Source organism: Anabrus simplex, chromosome X, assembly GCF_040414725.1.
Source record: "Anabrus simplex isolate iqAnaSimp1 chromosome X, ASM4041472v1, whole genome shotgun sequence".
Classification (NCBI taxonomy): domain Eukaryota; kingdom Metazoa; phylum Arthropoda; class Insecta; order Orthoptera; family Tettigoniidae; genus Anabrus; species Anabrus simplex.
Genome location: NC_090279.1, coordinates 108,409,916 through 108,437,031, shown reverse-complemented (window position 1 = coordinate 108,437,031; position 27,116 = coordinate 108,409,916). Strand labels below are relative to the sequence as shown.

At 38.4% G+C, this 27,116-nt stretch overlaps 1 protein-coding gene across 2 annotated transcripts in view; it reads right to left on the bottom strand.

Annotated features, from left to right (window-relative positions):
- LOC136886091 (gastrula zinc finger protein XlCGF46.1-like) overlaps positions 1-10,160 on the bottom strand; it is a 58,805-nt gene extending 48,645 nt beyond the window's left edge. For both annotated transcript variants that reach the window (XM_068230482.1, XM_068230483.1), the window contains exon 1: positions 10,050-10,160. In XM_068230482.1, the coding sequence (XP_068086583.1) occupies positions 10,050-10,112 (63 nt within the window). In that variant the 5' untranslated portion in view covers positions 10,113-10,160. The remainder of the gene's footprint in view (positions 1-10,049) is intronic.
- Between the last annotated feature and the right edge of the window lie 16,956 nt (positions 10,161-27,116).

The following is a 27,116-nucleotide window of genomic DNA, read 5'->3' as shown; positions in this document are numbered from 1 at the left end:
CAACTTACCTTCAATTATTCCACTACTGGTCTACTATTAAATTGATTAATTAATTTGGTTTTCAAGAATTGTAATCGCAGGATTTATTTCTTATATTTTCAAGGGTCGACCCAAGTTATATTATCTTTTCTTTTAGTCTGATGATAATTTTCTTCTTTTCTTTTAATCATTGAATTGTTTCGAAGGTTGTTAATGTCATTCGAGAATTGAAGCATAAATCCATTAAAGTTGGTTTAAGTTTTTAATCTGTCTTTCCTTTATAGTTAGTACATTCTCTTGGGTTTGATTCGCATAGCCTCTGGCACCGGTGTCCGTTTCTCATGCCTTTACTTCTTTGGACATCGTGGTATTTCATTTCGGTTGTTTTCTTGCAAGGTCCTGTGTTGCCAAACTACTACCATTGGGAAGTTTCTGAGACACCAAGGTAGAGTTGGTTGTTATACTGTTGTGTTGTGAAAACCCCTTTAGTACTCTACGTCTTCCTCCTTATTTTATCGGAAACGCCTCAACCTCCAGCGCTCTCTCCAGTCATATCACCAGGCGCTAGTAGTTTACCTCACCCTTTAGTCTCGGTTAATTCTACTAATGATGTGACAGCCCTCTCGCAATCACAAATGTTACAGATTATTTACCCCTACTCTGTTGGTGTCCTCTCAGATAAAACAGTCAAAGCCATTGAGGAAAGGAGTTCAATCGAAACTTTCCAGGCTCATCTGATAGCGAATTTTATCCCTGCAAGAGCTTTGTCATCTTTAGTTCAAAAATATTACTTCCAAGTCCATAGGCTAGATTTCATACAAGACATTCAGTTTTAAACCAGAGTGTTTGCCTCGCACTATTCTGAAGGTCAAATAGTACAGACAATTATTGAAGGGATTTCTGTATCTTACGGATCATAGTTATGTTTCGCTTCCCATCCGCAAACGTTTTCTGTACTTGAGGCTATGTCAGTGTCCGTGGAAGGAGTAAGATATGCAGACACTATGCGAGTCACTAGCTAAACACCACCGTCTTCTAATAGTTCACAACCACAACCTCGCCAAACGTTATCTCCCCGCAAATGTTATGCGCATGGATCGGCGGACCACCTTCGGAATCAGTATCCTCTTATATAAACTAATGTACCTACAAATGGAGCATCGTCTTCTCAAGGATGTTTCAAATGCGGGTTGTTCTCACACCTTGATAAAAACTGTAAAACATCACATAGTACACCTTCTTGCTCTACTTCTGGTTCTAACCCTGCTAACCAGAACAACAGAAAATTACTAGTGTGTCCACCTGAGTCACCACTGTCAGCTTCTCAAGGCTGAGCAAAATTTAATTCTGGCATCGAATTTTCTGAGAAGGGAAGACCCTCTAAAACATCCTAAAAAATGTCTCAAAATTTTCTGAGAAGGGAAGACCCTCTAAAACATCTTTTGAAGGTCCTAAAAAATGTCTCAAAATTGCCCCTGAGACTCCAGGATTCATGCCCTTCCTTAAAATTGAAATAGATAACTAACTGGTCATGGCCCTTTTAGATTCAGTAAGAATGGTATTCCAAATTAAAATGTTGTTGTAAATTTCCTGAATATATTTCTTCTTCTGTGAAATATTTAAGTTGTTTGTTGCTAAAAACTTGTCATGCCCTGTGATATTAGGGAGCAGATTTCGTGTCATATTCTGGTCTTATCTTCAAAGTAAATCCTGCACATTCAAATTTAACAATAATTTCCATATACCTCATTTAAAATGTAGTTCTGAATCGCCTTCTATGATATCGCCTACCTAGAGTGAGATAGTCATTAGAAATTAGCCATCTACCTGAGGATCAGGCTGATTGCATTCAGAAATTATGTCAGTAATTTTCTGATGTGTTTTCAGAAAATCTTGATGTGGCCGATTTAATTGAATAAAACACTGAGGTTACAGATTTAGTTCCTGTAAGATTTCCTCCATATAGTCTTTCTCCACTGAAAATGAAGCGCCCCCCCCCAAGGAAATTATATACCAAATGTTAAAGGACCTTCAACCTTCAAAGTCAGCGTATTCTTCAACCATTTTTCTAGTGCTGAAACCTCAAGGCGGCATCAGGCCAGTATCTAATTACAGAGCATTAACTTGCAAAATTGTATTACAATCAGTACCCCTTCCTGACTTAACCAAACCTATCATCAGATACTCTGGCAGAAGAATCTAAATATCTGACTACCAAGCTCGATAGCTGCAGTTGCTTAAATGCGGCCAGTATCCAGTAATCAGGAGATAGTGGGTTCGAGCCCCACTGTCGGCAGTCGTGAAGATGGTTTTCTGTGGTTTCCCATTTTCACACCAGGCAAATGCCGGGGCTGTACCTTAATTAAGGCCACGGGCGCTTCCTTCCCATTCCTAGGCCTATCCTATCCCATTGTCGCCATATGACGTATCGCTGTCGGTGCGACGTAAAGCAAATAGCAAGTAACAAATATCTGACTGCTTTTGCTACCGACTGGAATTTGTATGAATACAACCGTGTGCCTTTTGTGATCTCCACTGGCCCACCTGTTCTTTCTAGGCTGCCGGATAGTCTTCTCTGACATTAAATTTGAATATCTATACCATTATCTAGATGATGTTACTTTCTGTGAGACCTGTGAAGAACACTTAGCTCATCTAAAGGAAGCTCTAAATCGCCCACCTAAAGCGGGATTGACAGTCAGGTTGTCCAAGGTACCTTTTGCTAAACCATCTATGTCCTTCTTGGGTCATATTGTGTCACTTGATGGAGTTTCAGTCAATCATTTAAGAACCTAAGCAATTCATGATCTCAAGCCTCCCAAAAAAGTTAAAGGGGTCGCTAGATTAATCGGCATGGTGAATTTCTTTAGGAAATTCATCCCCAACTTTGCTAATAAGGCGGCACCCCTAAATCTTCTCCGTAGGAAAGGTGTAAAGTTTGAATGGTGGCAGTCTCAGCAAGCTGCAAACGAGAATTTGAAATTAGCTATCTGTAAAGCCCCAGTCTTGGCAATGCCAGATTTCTCCTAGAAGTTTATGGTACAGGTAGAAGCCTCCTTATCCACAGTCGCTGCTGTTCTTGATCAGGAATCTGAACTTGGAAGGTGGCCAATTGCCTATGCGTCTAGGACACGTCTTCCATGGCACGCTGCACCATATCCTGACATGTTTTAATGTTTTAACATGTAATAAATATGATATAGATGTTGCCATTGATGCTTTCACAGCCCATGCTATAGGCTTTTGGGCTTATACCGTGTCAAGAAAATAAGGTGAAATTCTTTACGTTTTGCAGAGAACTGTGCTCTGCATCATCAGAAGAAAATCTCGACTGTCTACGAGAAAGGCATCTTAAAAATGAGCTTATGAATTTAGATGTTATAATAGAATTGGAAATGGTAGGCTGCGTTTATTCATCACCAGATGGCTTCCCGGACGCGGTACAGTGCTAGCGTTCGATATGAACATTAAAACAAGAATAATAGGTTGGTTTTTTTTGCTAGGGGCTTTACGTCGCACCGACACAGATAGGTCTTATGGCGACGATGGGATAGGAAAGGCCTAGGAGTTGGAAGGAAGCGGCCGTGGCCTTAATTAAGGTACAGCCCCAGCATTTGTCTGGTGTGAAAATGGGAAACCACGGAAAACCATCTTCAGGGCTGCCGATAGTGGTATTCGAACCTACTATCTCCCGGATGCAAGCTCACAGCCGTGCGCCTCTACGCGCACGGCCAACTCGCCCGGTAGAATAATAGTTAACACCACCTTTCCAATACTTATCTTTCCTTATATTTAGGAAATAAACATTACAACAGGCATTGTAAGATGGAACATGTTTTGCTTAACAGTCGTAAGCATCATCAGCCAAAAATAAATCTTAGCCTAAAGTTAGGTCAGGGCCCTGAACCTAGTGTCCTTAACATATATGGCACCCTAAGAATCAACATTTATATTTAGAAAATGAAAATAGGCTTAAAACTAGTGTGAAAAAACATAGAATGCTACAACATGGCTACGAGAAAAACACACTCGAGCGGAAGCTGACAGAACCACAGAATCAGTCCAAGAGGGTCACGTAACATGTGACATTGACACAAGCCTGGAATGAAACATCTGGCGCCAAGGAACGTACGGATTTGGAAAACACCAAGACAAAATAACAATAGTGAAAGGACAGGGAAGGGAACTACCTACGTAAATTCTTAATGGCTGGCAACCAGGTATTAGTTAATTGATAGTCAGTGTCCCTGTTGAAATTGTTAGGATTTCTACGTATTTGTACAGCTTCCTGTATAATCCTGGACCTGTAGTGTCTAGTGTGGGTAAGAGCTTGAGCATCTTGGAACATGACATTATGACCCGACGATAGAGCATGCTCAGCTATGGCCGATTTGTCTGGTTGGTTGAGATGAATTTTACGTTCGTGTTCTTTGATACGGGTACCAATGGACCGGCATGTTTGCCCGATGTATACCTTACCACAAGTACAGGGAATTTCATATACCCCAGGATGTAAAAGTGGGGACAATTTGTCCTTGGATTTACCCAGTAGCAGTGCCATGTGTTGTGTTTGCGGAGGACCTTGGCAGTTCGATCTGTGGTGTTGTCAATGTAAGGCAAGTAGGCAGTTCCCTTCACTTCTTCCTTCTGTAAGCTTTGCTTGGTCATTTCTCTGGGATGCAGTGCTCTCTGAATCTGCAAATCGCTCTAACGATTGCCCTTGAACGTGACTCTGAGCGTGTCCATCTCCACATGGATATTTGATGGCTCACAAATTCATCTCACCCTCTTGGTGAGTGTCGTGAGAATGCCTTGTTTTTGTGCTGGATGGTGGTGAGAATCTGCATGAAGATAGCGATTGTGTGGGTAGGCTTATGATAGATGGTATGTCCTCAGGAGCCATCCAGTTTCTTTCTTACCATAACATCCAAGAAAGGAAGGCATCCATCCGACTCCATCTCCATAGTGAATTTAATTGAAGGATGTTGCTGATATAGGTGGTATAGAAATAGATGAAGTTTCTCAGGACCTTCTATCCAGACCACAAATGTATCCTCAATATACCTCCACCATATCATAGGTTTGACGGGCGCCGAAGCAATAGCCTCCTCCTCAAAATGCTCCATGAAGAAATTAGCCACTACGGGCGAAAGTGGACTTCCCATAGCCACTCCGTCCGTCCGTTTGTAAAAATTCCCAACCCACAAGAAATAGCTGGAAGTCATACAGTGGTAAAATAGCTTAGTAATGTCCTCAGGGAACAGGTGTTCAATGAGAGGCATGACCGAATCAATCGGCACTTTAGTGAACAAGGACTCCACATTGAAACTCACCAAAAGTGCATTAGGTTGAAGGGTTATACTTGACAGCTTGTTGACGAAATACTGAGAGTCCCTGACGTATGATTCAGTACGTCCTATGTGTGGCTGAAGCAATTTGCTTAGGTATTTAGCCAGAGCATATGTAGGAGTACCTATCGCACTAACAATAGGTCTGAGGGGAACATCTTTTTTATGGATCTTAGGCAGTCCATATAATCTAGGTGGCACTGCATGCCGCGGGGACAGATGTTTAGCCTCCTCTTTTGGAATTGAAAATTGCCTTTAAGAGCTTCACGGTGGCGTTGGACACACGAGTGATGGGGTCATGTGAGCTCAATCTGTAAACCGACCCTGATAATATAGCCGAGATCTTATTCTTATACTCTTCAGTGTCCATAACCACTGTCGCATTACCCTTATCAGCTGAGAGAATGGTCAGTTCAGAATCATCTCTAAGTTCCTTCAGAGCTCTCCTCTCGTCTCGTGTTAAATTGGGCGCGGGAACAACAGCAGACCTTATGAGTCTTGCACATTTCTATCAAAACTCCTCAGCCTCGTCCGTAGGTAGTTTGTGGATGGCTGCCTCAATGAAAGTAATGAACACCTCAGTGGGAATTTTAGAAGGAGCAACAGCGAAATTAAGACCCCTAGCTAGAACTGCCATTTGGTTCTCGTCGAAGGATTTCTTGGAAAAATTGACGACAGTTTTACTAGCATCCAACCTGGTTGAATTTTCGTTCAGCATGTATAGCAGTAATACGATCGAAAGTCAACCACAATTCTTGCGAGAGAGTGTTGCTTAACAGCAGGTGTAAACGAGACAACTCTCGGGAGATTGAATCCAGTTCCCTACGAGTGTTATGCACTCTCTCAATCACAAGAGCCTTGCTAGTGCCTTGATATATTCTACTGGCCTTCGGAATATTTAATGCGTGCTTCAGCTTCACTCACTTGGGAATAATGTTATGGTCCCTGCACCTCAGAAGAAAGCATAAAGAAGAAAGGAGAACAGACTTCTTTCTCCTTAATTTGCTGAATTTAGAAGCCTTCTTAAAAGTATCCTCCCTATCGTGGTTTTTAATGTTGCCATTGATGCTTTCACGGCCCGTGCTTATAGACATTATATAGGCTTTTGGGCTTATGCCGTGTCAAGAAAAAAAGTGAAATTTTTTATGTTTCGCAGAAAACTGTGCTCTGCGTCATCAGAAGAACATCTTGACCGTCCACGAGAAAGGCTTCTTAAACAATGAGCTTTTGAATTTAGACGTTATAATAGAAGTGGATATGGTAGGCTACGTTCATTCGTCACCAGATGGCTTTCCAGACTCGGTACAGCGTTAGCGTTCGAAGCGGAAGCTGACGGAACCATCACAATCAGTCTAAGAGGGTCACATAACATGTGTACATATGATATTGACACAAGCCTGGAATGAAACATCTGGCGATGAGGAACGTACGAATTTGGAAAACACTGAGATGAAATAACAACAGTGAAGGGACAGGGAAGGGAACTACCTACGTAAATCCCTAATGGCTGGCAACCAGGTATTACTTAATTGATAGCCAGTGTCCCTGTTAAAGTTGTTAGATGTTGATTCCCTTAGGGAACCTGAAACATTTGTCCTGAATGAGTAAATTTATAATACCAATATAGTTGGTCCGTTATATGCCATTATACATTTTCTAGCTAACTCATTCCTGGTTGCCAGCGTTTTGCCCCAATGTGCTAAGTTGGGCTCATCATTTGGTAAAAATAGCACACATACCAAGATGCATGGCTAGTGCATACTATGGAGGCCACTGCGTAAGCTATTTGGAGCCACCGGCAGTGCCAATGCACCATGAGACACATTGTCTCATTATCAAAAGGTGATGCCAGAACTCCTGCGGGACAACATTCTGGCTCCTTGGCGTCTCCGAAACTTTAAAAAAAGTAGTTAGTGGGATGTGAAGCAAATACCATTATTATTATTATTATTAATTACACTCAAGTGTAAGGCCTGGAAGAGAGGAAAGAGACATGGAAATATTTGAGAAAATAATAGGTTATACTTGTAAAAACAATAATAATGATATGGTATAATGGGAGGAAATCTAAACTTGCCTGAAGTTCAATGGAATGGAGCTGCAAGTGAAGCCTATGAACAGAAACTGGCATATAAGTTAATTTTGGAGGGAGGATTTACACAAGTAGTACAAGAACCGACTCGTCTCAATAACTTATTAGATGTATTCTTGGTTAAACCATGAAAAATTGCTGATAAAAATGAGATAATTTAAGGAATAGGTGACCATGTGACTGTAATAATGGATGTAGGACTGGTACCAAAAAGGCTTAATAAGAGGGTCACACAAGACAAGAAATTGTACAGAAAAACTAAAGTTGATGCATTTGGGACTGACCTTAAATCACAATTCAGTTGTTGGATAAGTGAAGGGAGTAATGTGGATACACTTTGGGCTAAATTTAAAGGAATCATTTGGGGAGGAGAGAAGAGATTTGTACCTGTGTAACAAGGGTAAAATTATCTCAGACCCTGTTTATTATACAAGGGAAATAAGAAAATAAAAAGTAAAATGTAGAATAGTAAACAGGAAAATCAAAGAGGGTAGGGAGAGTAGAGAAACTAGAAAACAGCTAATGAGGGAAATGAATAGAGTGAAAAAGGAAGCAAAAGAGAATTATATGAATGGCATACTTCAAGAGGGTAATGACCACAAAAGGAAATGGAAAAAGCTGTATTCATATATTAGGAATCAAAAAAGAAAAAGAATCTATATTCCTACAATGTTGGGAGAAGGGGGTGAACACTATTTAACACATACTGAGAAAGCAAATCTATTTAGTAGAGAATTCAGAGATTCAGTAGAAGATTGTCACAAGTTGGAAACTGAAACAGAAGATAGAGAGGGAGAGACACATAGGGAAGCAAGAAGCTTCTCATTCAAAAATGAAGATATTTTCAGAGATATCCAACTGCTTCAGCAAGGGAAAGCAGCAGGAAGTGATCAAATTACTGGGGAGGTATTAAAGACAAAACAATTTCTCTTTGACTGTGTCATAAATAATAGTGTAATGCCAAAGGAATGGAAGGAATCTATAATAATACCAATTTATAAAGAAAAGGGTGATAAAAGGAAACCTGAGAACTACAGACCAATCAGCCTGACCAGTGTAGTTTTTAAAATACTGGAGAGTTTAACAGCAAAATACATCAGAGGGATATGTGATGTTATCCCAAAAGATGGCAAGGGCAAATACTTAGGTGCGAGATTTGAAAATCATTTGCACTGGAAGGGTCATGTTGAAGACATTGTTGGGAAAGCATACAGATCGTTATATGTCATAATGAGGCTACTTAAAGGATGCAACAAGGAATTAAAAGAGAAATGTTACTTAAGTGTGGTTCGTCCATTATTGGAATATGCAAACAGTGTTTGGGATCCTCACCAAGAATATCTATTAAAAGAAATAGATAGTGTGCAGAGGAAAGCAGCAAGATTTGTAACAGGGGATTTCAGGGGGAAAAGTAGTGTATCAGAAATGTTAGAGGAACTTGGGTGGGAAACTTTAAGAGAAGGGAGAAAACTAGACTTATAGGAGAAGCATCGGGAGAAATCTGTGGGAGGCTTCAGTTGAAAAATAATTATATCAGCAGGACTGACCACAAGTACAAAATTAGAAGGAATTTTAGCACAAGTGGTTGGGGTAAATTTTCATTCATTGGGAAGGGTGTGAAGGAGTGGAACAGTTTACCAGGGGTAGTGTTTGATTCTTTTCCAAAATCTGTACATATATTCAAGAAGAGAGTAAACAGCAACAGAGAAAATAAATGGCATGTTAGAGGGCATTCGATCAGTGCAGGTTATTGTAAATAAAAAATGTGTGTGAATAAATTAATTCCATCCCCTGGTCTATGGAGATTGGACAGCCAAAGTACAGTGGGGACCTCGAGGGCGCTGGGACCGCTACGGTAGCTGTGAAGGCCCTTCAGGGACTCTGAAAAGCGATGGCAAAAGGGGCTCTGGTTAATTTTTTTTTCTGCTAGGGGCTTTACGTCGCACCGACACAGATAGGTCTTCTGGCGACGATGGGATACGAAAGACCTAGGAGTTGGAAGGAAGCGGCCGTGGCCTTAATTAAGGTACAGCCCCAGCATTTGCCTGGTGTGAAAATGGGAAACCACGGAAAACCATTTTCAGGGCTGCCGATAGTGGGATTCGAACCTACTATCTCCCGGACGCAAGCTCACAGCCGCGCGCCTCTACGCGCGCGGGGCTCTGGTTAAGACGCAGCGGTCGTTATGCTACTTAGATTCCAAAATGGGTAAAAAATAAATATAAAATAAATAAATACGGTAAATAAATAAATAAATAAATGCAATGTAAATTTTAATCTTACATCAGTTGTGTAGTATTATTTGAAGTAATTCCACATACTGTATATGAGTTGACTATGTTTGTAAGTACAGGAAATATTTTAAGTAGAATTTTGTAAACAATATAAATTTATTAAGAATGAGCTGTGTGTTTAATAGAAAAAATATTAGTGTAAATTGTATAATATTGCGTTCTAGGAAAATGTCTTCTTCTCTTGTTAATTTAAAATTTAGTGCTTGACAATAATGTATTTTAGTGTACCATTTGCCACCTCATTTGCAAATAAAGAGATTTTGATTTGAATTGTGTTTGGTGGCACGTTATAAGACAAGATTACTAATAAGAATGGCGTATACAAGTGAAATTTACCTGGGCTCGAGTTTGCTTCATGTCGTAGTTCTGCCCAAGAAGCAAACTCCTTTCATTTCTCATTCATGATCCCTGCGCTTTACAGGGCTCTCCCAGAACTGAGCTTGGGCAGATAACAGAACACCCATTTCGACGTAGAACTCCAGGATTAGTGAGACCAGGGGTAGGAGAGTACGATTTTATTTTCTTAATTATATGTAAACACCCCGAATACATCTGTGTGTCACCGCACAAACTACGACAAGGGTCTTACTTCTACGATCCTTGTCTTCCGCAATATGAAAATGGCGACAGTTATATCAAAATTAAAATGGAGGAAGTCATTAGATATGTACTATACTGCCGCCTACCAGAGATTATTGCGTCGTCTAAATAACTTTATTTCGACGTGAAACCATCGCTTATTAGATTACTTTCCTCCATGAAAGCCAAAGGTAATGTTGAAGACTTGTAGAAAGTAGGGTAATTAAAGTAATGCACAATAAGCGAGAAGTTTCTTTATGTCAGCGTTTTGTTATTCATATTTTTAACGATGCTAAGGGAATGAAGTAACCTACTTAACTATAAGCATGAAATTCAGCCTAAAAATAAATACATTTAAATCTTCAGCCACGAGAAATTAGGGGGCGGATACCTTTATAAATTTGTTTAATGTTATATAAAAATATAATAAGGTAACTTCAGTTATTAACCCTCGAAGTGGCGGTCATTTATCCTGTAATGGCAGCGATATTTTACCGGTGTTGCAGACTCTTAGTATAAATTGTGTTAAAAATCATTGACTTGTTATACATACATAAACAGCACACCCTTTTATCCTCAAAAGTACAAGGAATACGATGATGATGATACTAAAGCTGTTATTTATCATCCACAAAGTGTAAGACCAAAAATATGTTGAATTTGTTTATATTATTTATTTTTTGCAAAAGTTTTGCTATATATAAAAGGTTTATATTTAGGTAAATTTAAAAAAATGACATACTGTATACAAAAGAAGCACCAGTTCATAGTAAATAGGTGCGTACCAGTATATAGTTTATAATACTGTTCGTAGCTGGAAGAACTATACAACAATGTATACAACAATTGTATGCTACCACTTGTACATTTCACTCAGAGTCACTTGGGTGGGTCTTTCTTTTTACTCCATGATTGTGAGGCCTCCAGAAGTGCACTACTTTATAACACCCCTGGTGAATACCACCATTACATCCTCTACACTAGAATGTAGACTTCTTCTCCTTCTTCTCCTTTACTTTCAAGCACTCAACACATAGGCGATTGTTATTCTGTGGCAATATTTCGAGAGCATGAGAGGGGCCTCCTGCATGACCTGTTGGCCTCACAACTGGAATTGGGAACTGTTCATGTAGCAATCCCCTAAATATAGTGATCATGAAGTCTCATCTTGCTAAAGGCTTATCAGTGTTCTTTATGTATAGGACGTATGTGTCAAATAATGTCATATCTAACTGCTTCCAGTACCTTCTAGTGGGTCTGGAACAAGTGGCATGGAAAATGCACTTACCTACCTCCCATTAAGTTATTGTACTTATGAATTAGTAGAGGTTTCAACCCCTCATTTCCCTCACTGTAACATCCCGCTGTGAGACAATAAACTGGTTTCCTTGTTTTCGTCTCTTTATAAGCAACCAGTAGAACGTCATCTTGCCTAAAGTAAACGATTTGTCTAGGTTCAAGTTTTGTACCTAAAACCATCTGAGACAGTCCCTTTGAAGATTTATTCACTGTTCCTGTGAGGAAATGATTCAGTATTGCTGAGATGAGTGCATATCATTGATATCAGAAGGAAAACTGGCGACTAAGCCCGCTGTCACACAGGGCATCGAACGATCAAGAGCGACCAACTGGCATCGAGTACTAACGACTAAATTCATTTACCTTGTCACACTGCTCATCGATCGACAAGGTAGTTTGAGTAAGAGGTAGGGATCACGCGCAGGTCTCCCCACCACGCTTGGCCGTCGATGACGTCACGTGAACCCTCGGCGCCTTGTGTTCTGCATGAGGTACGCTAATACACAGCTGTAAGCTATTCTGTTTTAGCCACAAGTTAGAGATAACAGAACTTCATTGATATTTTAACATCACCTCACAAAAGGCATTGCACTTCACTATTACAGTAGAGTAATAATAGGAGATCAAATACAGTGTGAATCCAGCTGCGTTTCTGAAGTATTTCGATCTGTATAAAAGGTTGTAACAATGCTAAGACTGTGATCGCAGTGGAATGACCATTCCATATGTTCATGTTCTCAACACCTACATGATAACAATAACAAGGGGCTCTAATTGTTACAGTTACAGACGCAAATATTAAAGCTTGATGACTGCAAGAAATATGTCCGTTGTTACAAGCAATATTGGGAAACTATATACACTGTCAACAACACAAACAGCAAATGTTAGGAAACTGTCCACAACACAAACAGTACAGTAAATGTTCTTCTCCAAGTGCCAGGCACTGACAAACTCCACGTTAACATTAGATAGGCCATATAAATTAATGAGCCTGCATATTAACATTCTTAGCAATGGTTTCATATAAAACATAATAAAATGCCATTCATAAAAATATAACAGGTACTTTATACACAAAGTGTAATGCTGATATTTAAAAAAAGAATATCAAACACACTTATCCCTAGCATCAATGGAATTTCTTTGCTTTTCTTCTTTCTATATCTGTATTTTATTAACTGAAAGCCGGTCTCTTGAATGCCTTACTTTTTTTTAAAGCGCCCATTCGAATAAAAGAACGGCTTCTCACGAAGCAACTTGCAAACTCATAAATTTCGGGGAATTCTTTCTTCAGGATATCCGTAAGGTTTGTGATGATGTTAGAACCCTCTTTCAGTTCTTTCCCGTGGTAAAATTGAAACTACCGAGCTTGATAACTGCAGTCGCTTAAGTGCGGCCAGTATACAGTATTCTGGAGATAGTGGGTTCGAACCCCACTGTCTGCAGCCCTGAAGATGGTTTTCCGTGGTTTCCCATTTTCACAGCAAGGAAATGCTGGGGCTATACCTTAATTAAGGCCACGGACGCTTCCTTCCCACTCCCAGCCCTTTCCTGTCCAATCGTCGCCATAAGACCTATCTTTGTCGGTGCGACGTAAAGCATCTTGCAAAAAAAAATGGACCTCTTGTTTAAATCTAATTTCCACCCCTTGTAGTTTGATCTGTTTTCTCTCCGTAATTGTTTTCTATATCGAGGTTCTTCTTCTTTACCCTAAAAGCTACAATATAGCCTGTGAAGTTTTCAAGCAGCTCGTCACGATCCTTGGTTTCGCGACTGTCCTCGAGCTGTTTTACTAGTTCTTCAAGGGCTTTAACGAACCCTTGCTCATCCTCCGGTAAATAATAGGATGTTGTGGGCTCAACGCTGGCCTTAGACTGGCACACGATATCCGAGTTTTGATCGAGTTCATCAGTAGCATGTAACATATTTGGGCGTAATGTTTCATAATCTTTCGAAGATGGAATTTCTTATCGCCTCGGAAGCATTGAGGCAAAGAAACAATGATCTCACCTTTCGCGTCACAGCTGTCGGAAGAGGGTGGTCATAAAGCCTTCCAAACCCTCGAAGCTGAGAAAGATAGGTTTCGCTAATGTCTTGATTACTTCTGTCACCATTCATTTAGGTCAGTGGCTTTAGGGAATACATGAAAGTGTATGTTTCGTTCCTTCGCGTGCCTGCTATGATTTGTGCAGCCTGCAATGGCATGACAAAGCATACTGAAAAGTGTACCCTGTTACTGCTTTTTACGTTTTATCACATAAAATAAACACACACGGTTTCTTATACATCACAGATATGTTACTATCGTGTATAATTAGCACCTAGCTTCTGCGTGTAGAGCGATTCTTATTCGAACTACCTCTACCTCATTCAGAGCAGATTCAACGCGAGGGTCCTGCGTGACGTCACAGCTCTGCTTGCTACTGCGCACCTCTCTCGTGATCCCTACCTTGTATTCTACGTACCTTGATCGATCGAGAGGGATCGACTGCACGGAAACAGCTGATACTCCCGCCCAGTACCGTACAGGCTACAGATGTATTCATATTCACGAGAGAAAAAGAATGTGTTGTGAAAGCGATAATTCGGGTGGAAATATGATTCTAACCTATGAATATATTAGGAGAAAGGAAAGAACCAGACGATCGCAGTGGACAAGGTAAAGAGCCATAGAGAATTCCACCAAAGTGTGCCTTCGTTGCGGAATGACGAAGAAAAATTCATGAACTAGTACCGAATGTTCATCAATAATTACGGTATAAGGAATTAGAGGAAAAAATGAAGTCAATAATAAACATCAGGCAAACAAATTACAGGAAAAGTATTAGTTCTGAGGAAAGGCTGACACTATCGTTAAATTCAATATTCACAACGATTTTTTTAGGTTTAAAGTCAAAAGTGATGTTCACCTTCGAAACAACTACTGTATGTCCGTGGCAAAATATATCAAATAAAAGATTAGTGGCATTCTGCAGGATTCTAATAAAGTATTGATAAAAAGGACTGAAAACTTATGTACATCAATTTGAATTCATAATTTGAAGGTGCTACCATCAACAGTGGAAATATATTTATTTAGGCCTAGGCCTACAGGTTTCTGGACATTGGTGACTCATACAGATTTAGGATTGCTCACAATACATCAGTGGATTTGTTCCTGTTATATATGATGCCATTCATAGAGCACTACAGCCAGAATTCTTGACAGGGTGAAAATTCCAACAAAAGCCTCACAAAAGTGGCTCATTGTATTTCAAATATAAGACTAATACCATTTATGCTTATTTGTTTTAATGATGCTGGATCTTGGGGCATAATTACTGTCTTTTCAAGTGATATTTTGAGGTGTTTATTAGATGGAGGTTAACAGCTTTTTTTTTTTTTTTTTTTTTTTTCATACCACTTGGTGAGATCCCACCTACCAAAATAATAGACATATCAAGAAATGCTTGCAGTCAAAATTTACATTACCTAATGTAGAAATAGTGTGTCAAGTTTCATTACAATCCTGTAAATAATTTTGAAAGAAAGAAAAATGCACATATGCTCTGAATATTGTGAAAATGATAAAAGCAATGGAGTTCCTTACACTGTTTCTCTCCCTCGTGATCCTCTGCAAATCTCTTGTCGCCTCTCCTCTTCTTTGTTATTGTGCCATGTTCAGAATAGTATCATATTGCTTTCATGACAAGCATGTTGCTGAATTTCTGTAGGCCTACTGTGTTTTGTGCAAAGAATCCAGGTCCATATCCAAACTTTGCAAGAATGACAATCCTGTCTTAATTTATATCATTGAAGACTACAGCAGCTTCGAAAGCAGCTAATTTTACCAAATGGCTGTGAAGAAAGGTTGTCTATGGACATCTCTTCCAAAGTAAATTCTCTTTAGGATTCTGTGTATTCACATATGTGTACATTTCTTGAGGAGTTCTGGTGAGGCTAGTGCTCTGTACACTAGCTTAATAACTATAGGAAAAGCTTCTGGAATATTGTTCTAATAAGTAAGTTGGCAGTGTAATAGACTGATACTTGTCACAACTACATGTAAATTACACACAAGGTCTTGTTTATTACCCTCATCACTAAGCATAAAGTACTGTCTCCCCAAACTTTGCACTGGCAAGCTGATCTAATTGCTCACTTGGCAATAATAAAACCAATTAATATAAATCCTGCACTTCCATCCAAATTGCTGGTAAACTCCTTGGTACAGAGTAACACCTTTTTCCGCAAAGGTCTGGTAGGACTCTCCTTCTTACCACAATGTTGATTTTGCCTTTCTGTATATTGTTCATATGTAACTTGTTTACTGATATGAACAGTGCCAAGCCTATCTATCCATCCTGAAATACTTTCCTTATGAATCAGTTCAAGGAAAATGAAAACTTTGCCTTCAATTTCACCAAAAATGAGAACCAACCACTGCAAAAAATAATAGATGCTAATAACAAGCACCTTGCCTTCTATTTTTAGAAGTGAAGAGTATGCCTTTCTAACAACTAAATAGACTACTATTGCCGTCTACAGTAAAATGTTATTTAGGCCTCAGGTGGTAAATGATTTAATTTTGCTATATCTTACATTGCCTGTCAAAACTGTTTGTAAATACCAATTATATAAATGAATGTTTGACAGAGTAGGGTGTATGGGCCTTGTAAGATCTTGGATTGACTTACAGGGTAATTAATCTACTCAACCTTTTATTACAAGCATGTAACTCTCATATGAATATATTTTTTATAAATAATGTACATATTCTGCCATCATATCCCCTTAATATCACATCACACAAAATACAGTTTTTTATGTTGTAGATTAAAATCTACAAAACTTTGGTGGAAACATCTGTCAAAATAGTTAAAATTAATTTTTCATCTTTGTTTTTCATTGTTTATATGGATCTACAGCACAAGAAATAAAATAATCAATCTACCTTGATGCCCTCTGTAGGCCTATATGTTATTAATAAATTATAAGTACAGTAACAGACATGAAAGTAGTGATCGCTGGTGCAGACAGGTACAATGGCAGGAGAGTACTTGGAATGAGGAGATAAAGGCTACCTAAGTTACAAAGTTATAAGGTGGCAGGGAGGGATTCTGTCAGGTATAACTGTAGTAAGAATTTTGTCCTATGCAAACAACTTGGTCTATTGAAACTGTGCAGTCTAATATTGATGGATCTACAGTACAAGAAATAAAATAATCAGTCTACCTTGATGCCCTCTGTAGGCCTATATGTTATTAATAAATTATAAGTATGGTAACAGACATGAAAGTAGTGATTGCTGGTGCAGACAGGTACAATGGCAGGAGAGTACTTGGAATGAGGAGATAAAGGCTACCTAAGTTACAAAGTTATAAGGTGGCAGGGAGGGATTCTGTCAGGTATAACTGTAGTAAGAATTTTGTCCTATGCAAACAACTTGGTCTATTGAAACTGTGCAATCTAATATTAATGGATCTACAGCACAAGAAATAAAATAATCAGTCTACCTTGATGCCCTCTGTAGGCCTATATGTTATTAATAAATTATAAGTACAGTAACAGACATGAAAGTAGTGATTGCTGGTGCAGACAGGTACAATGGCAGGAGAGTACTTGGAATGAGGAGATAAAATAGAACTGAATGTCAGGTTGAGAATACAAAACTGGAACAGGTAGATAATTTCAAATAGGTATTTAGGATGTGTATTTTCGCAGGATGGCAGTATAGCAAGCAACATTGAACACAGATGCAGTAAACCCAATGCAATGAGCTTGCAGTTGTGATCAACAGTATTCTGTAAGAAGGCAGTCAGCTCCTGGACAAAACTACTAATGTCTTTACACTGGTCTGGTTTCAGACCACCTGTGCTGTACAAACCTAGTGCAATGAGTTTGCAGTTGCGATCAACAGTATACCGTAAGAAGGAAGTCAGCTCTTGGACAGAACTATCAATACGCTGGTCTGGTTTCAGACCACCTGTGCTGTACAAACCTAGTGCAATGAGTTTGCAGTTGTGATCAACAGTATACCGTAAGAAGGAAGTCAGCTCTTGGACAGAACTATCAATACGCTGGTCTGGTTTCAGACCACCTGTGCTGTACAACTGCTTACTACATACACACAGAAAGGACCTACTACATGTATTTCAAAATACTCCTTTCCTTGTAAACCATACATGTTCTACCACATAAAATATACAAATTAAGATGTTGTAATAATGCTAATAATTAATAAAAATTGGAGTTAAGGTTCTTTCCCATCAGGTGCTAATACACATAACTCACTGAGGATTCCAATAAATATTGATAGATAAGTATAACAAAAAATGATTTAATTTAAAAAGTAGAACATTTCTCAAGAACATAAATTTTATTAGATTCTTTCTTGGTCTAACACAGTATACAACAGTTTCTGAATTTTAACTTTGAAAACCCTTCGACCTAGTACACTCACTCTTTCCATGTCATCATGAAGACACTAAAAATAACATTGATTATATTTTCTTTTCAGTTTTCAGTATCTTTTCTAGATATTCACTTAACACATCACTGTCACTTTCACATTTCTGTTTCTTTTATTTTTAACTGCTGGCAAAGCTGTTTGTAGAAGCAGAAGCCACTGGACTGGAAGTTGAAGTCCCTTCAGTAATTTCTGAACTGTAGGAGTTAAACCCCTCCAACCCAAATTATTTCTGCTTCCTCCTCCTATATTTCAGCTTGGTGAAAAGGCTCTCATACACCAGGTGCCACTTCCATAGATGTGTTTGTTATAGAACTGAAAAAAATGAACAACATATTAATGCAATTCTTCTAAATTGGAGCTACATTTTAGTCTGGACACAAGCCTTCTGTTTAAGAAATTGTTACTTTCAATAATTATTTTAGTAAGATGATTGTTAGGTTAGATTATATTATATTACTTTCAGTTATATCTGATAAATTAATGAACAGATGGGTGGAACTTATGGCCTACAGACTGAATCTTCCCCTCACTCTTTCACAACTAGAACACTGGTCTGTAATGTAGGCCTACTTTTAAAAATAAATATTACAGAATTGTACCTTCTTCCAGCAATGAAGAGTTCCAGAAAGTTGAGGGCATTGAAGTAGACCCATTTTATGTTTTCTGTACAGCAGAACCTGGGAGGAGAGGGAGGATGTTATCTCTCCAAGTTCGATATCCAGCCCTCAGAATTTGCCATGTTTTGGCACAACTTTTTCCTGAAACAATGAATCAGAATATTGTGACAAAGAAAATATACATGTAGTAGGCCTACTTATGGCATAGGCCTACACTTATTTGTCATTAAAGCAAACAATGGTATTCATTTCATTAGGTACGAGATGGAGGTTAGGAAAGCACTGCTTATGTTTTCCAAACATTTCTTCAATTAAGTTACAAGAATGATAATTACTACTTCTCCTAGTGTAACTCTTTTTACCAATCTATTCCGTATAATATATTTTATCAATAAATAATCTAAGATAACACTATTCATAAGATAATCGTAATAAATCTAATAATTACTTACCAGTTTTTGTCCCAATTCTCCACACTATAGAATGCCATACAAAATTCACGGTCTCCCTATTACTATATCCAGGAAGTCTAGGATTATACACCACTTTGTTTTCATACACTAAGCAAATTAATGTTTCGATTTCATCAACAGATGACTATGTTGCGTCCGCCATTATCGAACGACTGCGACTGAAAAACGGACACGTCTGTTTTTACAAACCAGTCGATCTTCATCGCTCGTAGTTGATCGCTGACGATCGATGCTGTGTGACTGGTGCCACTGCCCTCTGTAGGTTTGTTTTCTTAGTCGGTCGATCGCAGTCATTCGATCGAGCCTGTGTGACAGCCCCCTAAATATAGCTGGCTCAGCTGAGACAAACGTGTGGCCGGCCGCTGAGTATGTAGCAGCTAGCACAAGGCAGCGGAATTATGACGCTACTTTGGCAAAGATTTACACTAGATTAGTGTAAGATGTTATTATACAAACTATTTCATGATTATGGCCGAACATTTCTCCTTCAATTGATTCGTAATTAGCACATTTCGATGAATAATAATAAGATTATCGAAATAAAATAAAGAGCGTGTCAAAACGCCTGATATCAGGCGTTGCCACTGGGCAAACGTATAAAACGCCTGATATCAGGCGCTTGCCACTTGGAGGGTTAAAATATAAAAAAGTAGGCCTAAGGAAGAGTTGGAAAAGTATTTGAGTAAAAGAAATCAAATTACTTGTAACAATTACTTTATTAGTTACTTTTCATAACATGTGTTTTTACTTGTATTTTTACGAGAGTTTGGCAACTTCGGAACCCCAGCGCACTCTAGGGTATTAGTGGTATGAGGCCAAGGTTACGACAGTACACCTATGATCAATTTGGACATTTTAGAAACAACATTGTTCAAACATACACCTCAAATACCTCAGCTCATTCAACCCTAGAGAGCTAACACTTCGTCAAAATAACAACGGTCATGATAAAATTTCTCTCCCCCACGCCTTCTCGCAACTTGAGCCGCTTGGCTTCTTCAGTACCTTCATTTGTCTTTGAGCTGTGGATGATGTTACATCGGTCGCGTCGGAGACCTGTCTCATTAGTGTGTTATGTGCTGTGCATAGTCTTTCTGATGAGGCCTTAGCTTCGCCATAAGTATAATTCGCTATTCGACTGAAGTTGCTGAATTATGTTTGCTGTTTTATTTGAACCTGGTTAACAAGAATCCTTCCTGCTCTCTGTCTAGGTATTGAATCACACACCTTTTGGATATTTTCATCTGAATTTCCAGTAATCAAATGAATTGTAGTAGACAGACAAGAAGATGGCCACTTTGTGTCTTCTTTGGTACCGGTATGCTGAATATTATTCTAGTGAACTCTTATGTGATTTATGTTCACAATAAGTTTAACAGTAAAGAAAAGCCTTTGACATGGAGGCAATTTGCAAAAGAGTTGCAGTATGAACTTATGAAGCCATGGGTGACACATCACCTTGGAATGCGCAACTTGCCACGCATGCTGCGCTCATTTATGGCAGAAATACTTCACATAAATATGCCTATAGATGAAGCAGAATGTCCTGAATCAAGAAAACGCAAGATATGTGCCTTTTGCCCAAGCAAGAAACAGAGGATGAGTTGTCATTGCTCCAGAGCTGTATGCGGGGAACATCAATCAAGATGCTGTTTGGAATGCAACAGTGGACGATGAATGTAATCGGAATGTTTGTGTATGCTGACAAGACTTTATCAAAGAAATGTATAATGTAAAATATACAAATATGTACCAGTAAGTCATTTTTACATAGCAATAAGTTTGTTCGTCAAAATGACTACGCGTTAGCTTTAACATTCCTTGCTGTGTTAGCTTTCTAGGGTTAAAGCAATAACAATAATTGAAAAATAATATTTTGGAAATAAGAAAACAGTGTAATCCTCATCTACCCCTGCTGGTGCAAGGAATTTTCTATTTACATATTCTTTTTACTCCTTAGAAGGCTTTTTGTCAGGTTTAAAAAACAGATAAGTCAAGTAAGGTACAGCTATCCCGACAATCCGTTCGCTCTATCGCAGTCCAGCTCTCCCCAGCGAGGTGGGTTTCTTTGCCGGTGCGAAAGACCGTTATCCCACCAAAATTCAGGTAGCTGAGTTGACACATGTACTAAATACGCTTGAAGCCTGTTTATCCTGAGGCAGTGAGGGGTGGGCTTTACGCCCCCCTTGAGATTCACAGCGTCTTACGGCAGCAGACCAGTAGCTTCAGCTTGTAATAGTGTTCAGCGCCACATAGCAGATTTTATATGAAAAAATATGTTAACAGTATAGCCACTTGTTAATAAAAGTTGGAGTCATTTTATGAAATCAGTAAATTGTAATAAATGTATTTTATTTTAATTTTGGATTTCACCATGTATAAAGATTTTGGGAGCAATTCATTGTTGGCACGTGTAGAGTATAGTTTTTGATGGATGCAGAAAAACGTTTAGATTGCCTGTCATGAACACTGAGCCAAGCGCCAAGTTTTGTATTTGGTTGCTGTGCAGGAGTGGGTTTGCCTGTGAATTGTGAACTTTTGTAGAGTTTCTGTTGGATTATTGGTTAAGTTCTTGTTAGTTCCTTGGCATTCTTATTGAATATAACTGTGTTACACGTCGTGAGGAATATTTTTTTTCCCATTTGTTGTTGCTGTACCTGCACTCACTAAACACATTACAGATCTTGACTGGATTTGAACCCGCTTCCCAACTGTAGAGTACCGGCTACTCTCACCTCCATAAATCATTAAAGTGAGTTATAATTGTATAGGTTCTTTAATACCGGTACCTAAATTGTTTTATTTATCTGATCTGTTTGCTTGTTATATTTCCTCTTAGTTTACAAGTGAGTTTATAAAATGGTAATGTTGGCTTTAGATAGAGAGTGATGAAGCTGCGATTGCTTTTAAAAAAATGTGCAGCTGGGGTAACAAATATGTTCACCGCAAGTCACTGAGAAAAAAGTTAACATAATTAACAAATAAAGGATTATCACAGTGTCATTACTTTTTAATACATGTAAACATCCATTGGGAGTAGGAGCAGCATTTTACGTCTCACCCCACCACACCCAATTGAAATTAGAAAAGAAATATGTATTATAAAATCTGGATCATCATATAAGGACATAATACGCAAAAGCCGCCTAGTCCATTCTCTGAAATTTTGAAGTTGTATACACCTTTATGTGCACAATGGAGAACTCTTTGGTTATATTTTATTACTTGTAAGCAAAACCTACCATTTTATGATATAAATGCATGTAGGAATTTGCAGTTTCAAGCAATAACCGCCAAGTCCTTAGGGTCATGGCAAGCAAGAACTGCCATGTCCACAGGATCCAATGCTCATCCGTCTCACATGACATAGTTTATAGGTTCCATTTCACAGATGTTTATCAGGTCGTAAGATCACATACATTTGTTTAAATTTTCAAGAAATATATTAATAAGATGGAAGATTATTCTGTTGAAATAATTCCATGTGAAATCAAGTGAATAATACTGAGAAAAACAAGCAGTGGAGTTACAGCTCAGGATGAAGCACATTACCACACTTATCTATGTATGCCTACAAGTATTTTCAAGAAGAGAAAGAGATTAGGAAATACTACTCTTAATATTCATCCAAATGGTGTTTAAGTGAAAAAATAAAAGCTCACAGACATAGAGAACCTACTGAAAAAGCAATGGAATGGAATAGAAAAAATGGAGAGCCTCAAATTCTACAAGGACCTCATCAACGCTTCCAATGAAAATCTACCTGAATTAGTGGAAGATGAGCCTGTCTGTGAAGGGAAGGGGAGTGAATGTGTCCCTGATCTGAGAGTTTAAAACAACATGAATGTTTTCTGATTGTCAAGATCTATTTGGTGAACCATAACTAATTCTGTCAATCATTATTCTTGAATTTACCTCTGTAAAAAGCTTTTTATTATTGAAATATTTCATTGTTAATGCAAAATACTGGATTGCAAAGACTTAGCTTCTCATTCATCTACATGACAGAATTTTGAATTGATGATTACTATCATGTTCCAACCAAAACCCTCCAAGTCCAAAATAAAATCCACATTTACACCAAAAATAATAGCTACATGTTTATTTTTCTTTGCTCATATTATTCCCAAACCCCTTACATATCGCTTGTAGAATGCACACCCAATAAGAACAAATTTTAAAGCAGAGGCATGTTTTTCTCTATTCTGAAAATTTTGTCAATGTGGACTTGGCGGCTTTTGCGTCTTATGTCCTCATAAGGGGCATAACTATTTTCAGTTCAAGTGCTGGGCTTATTAGCTCAGGCAGTAGACCGCTGCCCGCCTGAGCTCAGGTTAGCAAGTTCGATCCCCCTTCAGTTCAGTGGTACTTGAACATACTCAAATACATCAGCCTTGTGTCGGTACATTTACTGGCAGGTAAAGGAACCCTGCAGGATCAAATTCCGACACCTCGGCATCTCCGAAAACTAACAGTAGTTGGGGGACATAAAACCAATACTGGTATTATTATTAAATACAAGTTCTTTTCTGTATAAAATAATCAGTAATGAAAACGAACTGATTCTTTTAGTACTAACTTTACCGAGCTCGATAGCTGCAGTCGTTTAAGTGCGGCCAGTATCTAGTATTCGGGAGATAGTCGGTTCGAACCCCACTGTTGGCAGTCCTGAAGGTGGTTTTCCATGGTTTCCCATTTTCATACCAGGAAAATGCTGGGCCTTTACCTTAATTAAGACCATGGCTGCTTCCTTCCAACTCCAAAGCCCATTGCCGCCATAATACCTATCCGTGTCGGTGTGAGATAAAGCAGATTGTTGCCCTGCATGTGCTCACTTTCTTCCAGCGACATTCCTTGTCCATAGGAGTTGTCACAACTGAGGAAATGTGTACAGTTGTTGCAAGGTGAAGGTAATTTTCCAGGCTTGGTTTATTCAGTGTTGAATTCTGGAAGTGATGTTGTATTGTTCAAAGTTCAGCCAGTGGCAATGACTGTAGTGGCCAATGCTATGGAAATTACTACACAGTTTATGATATTAGGCCATAAAAATCAATATATTTCTGGGGATGTGTAGGAGGTCCCTGCCTTGGTGATAAACGATTCTCCCTTCTAGAAGTCATACAAGGGAAGTATGGTTCATCTTCCAAAATAATGTGACTTATGGTGGGGTGTATTTTGTTCAGTTTTACCAACATTGTTAAGTATTTGTGAAACTTTCAAACTCAAAATTAGAGAACAGCATTTTGAAAATTTCGACAACCGAAGAATTCATTGTGAATACTCAGAATGAACTACCAGAATACTTGGAGAAGGAAAGCAAGTATAGTGCCTCTCTTGGTGTGTCTTCAGGAGCTTCTGCTGTGTCAAGAATGTTCACAAGGAGGAATTTTCCAATAATGAAGATTTGGATTTAAGAATACTTTACCGTTGATCTGTAGTAAGTGGTACTCTCATTCGTCTTCATATGGCTCACTGTTTACAAGTGCTAGCTGACGACATCATCTGAGTTCCAGTTAAGATTCTTCCCGTCTCTGCATTTCAAAGTAACAGCAAGGTCTTCAGACAAATCAGGATGAAATGCAGAAAAAGACGCTCAGAGTAGAATAAGAGAACAGAGCTTAAATGGTGTCATCAACTGCCACTTGGAAGACTTACATATAGCGATCTCTCTGCTAACGAATGTGAGTACCATTTAATATAGACCAACAGTCTGCTAACAAATGTGAGTACCAGTTAATATAGACCAACAGTCTGCTAACAAATGTAAGTACCACTTAATATAGACCAACAGTCTGCTGATGAATGAGAGTACCACTTAGTATAGACCAACAGTCTGCTAACAAATTTATCACTTAATATAGACCAACAGTCTGCTGATGAATGAGAGTACCACTTAGTATCGACCAACAGTCTGCTGATGAATGAGAGTACCACTTAGTATAGACGAACAGTCTGCTGATGAATGTGAGTACCACTGAATATAGACGAACAGTCTGCTGATGAATGTGAGTACCACTGAATATAGACCAACAGTCTGCTGATGAATGTGAGTACCACTTAATAAAAAACAACAATCTGCTGATGAATGAGAGTGCCACTGAATATAGACCAACAGTCTGCTGATGAATGAGAGTACCACTGAATATGGACCAACAGTCTGCTGATGAATGAGAGTACCATTTAATATAGACCAACAGTCTGCTAACAAATGTGAGTGCCACTTTATATAGACCAACAGTCTGCTGACGAATGTGAGTACCACTTAATATAGACCAACAATCTGCTGATGAATGAGAGTACCACGTAATATAGACCAACAGTCTGCTGATGAATGAGAGTACCACTTAATATTATACCAGAAATGATGGTCCGAGATAGAGTCCCCGATGTATAAAGTTATATTTTATGCCAAGCGATAACATCCGGCAGCCTGCAAGCCAGCCAGCTGAGAGTGAAGGAGAGTTGTGACGTCACAACCTGAGGAACGCGGTCAAGGCGAAATTACGTCAGCCTATAGAAAATTCTATACATTATATCGTCAATATCTTTTGATTGGATTACTGTACGGGAAAGTGAACTACATCATCGTGTAGCACAATTTTTTGTGATCATTATCCCCGAATTTGAAAGAAATATGTCAAATATTAAGGGAAAAATTGAATAAGACAAAATAGCTTCAATTCTCCAAGATCCTGTATAAAAAGGCAGGCATTTCACTTGTTAAACCAATCTACTTTGTGCCATAGTCGAGGCCGGTCATTCTTCGCCACCGTAATGTGAGTCTCCACTTTGACCCCGACGAAAGTTTAAATCCGCGTTATGGAACTCTAACTCGCAACGCTTTGATCAAACTTAGAATATTTTAGCATCGTGTTGCATGTGACAAGAGAAGTTCCACTACTAGACATGTACATTTCAAGTGATTATTCACGGGAACAGTGTGGTTCAAACTTATATTTTTCTCATGAATACAATTCTACTTTACCTTAAATATAATTTGATGTTTGAATTTCATGAGGTGATAAAATTTGTATGACAGTGAAACGTTAAATTGTACGTTTTCTTAACAAAGTGATTTAACATAACCTCGTATTTGAATTCTAAAAGTGATAAAACTTTTCTGACAGTGAAATATCGACTTGTACATAATTCAGTATTTACATTTAATAAGTGTTAGAACTTTTCTGACAGTGGAATGTCAAACTGTACATAATTTAATATTTAAATTTGCCAAGGTGTTAGAATATTCCTTCGAACTGGACAAGTCTAACAGTGTCAACAAACTTAGATTTTTTCAAGTGATCAGAGTCTTGGTAGAACTTAGTTTCAAATCTGTGATTAAATGAACTGGTGTAATTAACGTGCATAAGACATTTATCAATTGTTAGTATAGGACTGGTGTCAAACTCAGGACAGTTCTAGAACAAATAGTGTTTTCATTTCAACATCATTTAATTGTGAACGGAACTAAATTCACAGAATAAGATTCTTTAGTTACAGTTTATTTCAAGAATCAGTTCGTAATAGAACTGTGTGAACTTACAAGTGAAATGCTTTCTTTTCTGCATTATTCATATTTGACTGTGATATAGTTGCCTGTTTCTTTTCTTTCTTAAGTGGTTGATACATCACAGACTCAATCTCAATTAACATAACAAATTCAATTAGATTTTTTATTTTATTAACTGTGTTAACTTCGACGTCGGCGACATAGTCATCAAGTTTGATCAGGCTTTGGGGACAGTCTATCGTTATCTGTGATCTGTTCGAAATCATGAATAATAATAATAATAATAATAATAATAATAATAATAATAATAATAATAATAATAATAACTTTGTGCAGAGATTGAATACCTTACAAGACACTAGTGCAGAGTGGTTCCCTTTTCTACAAGTGCTCCTAAATCATCGAGATCTTCCAGAAATTCAAGATATTCCAGACCTTCTCGGAAGATGGTGCAGCTGTAATTGTACATTG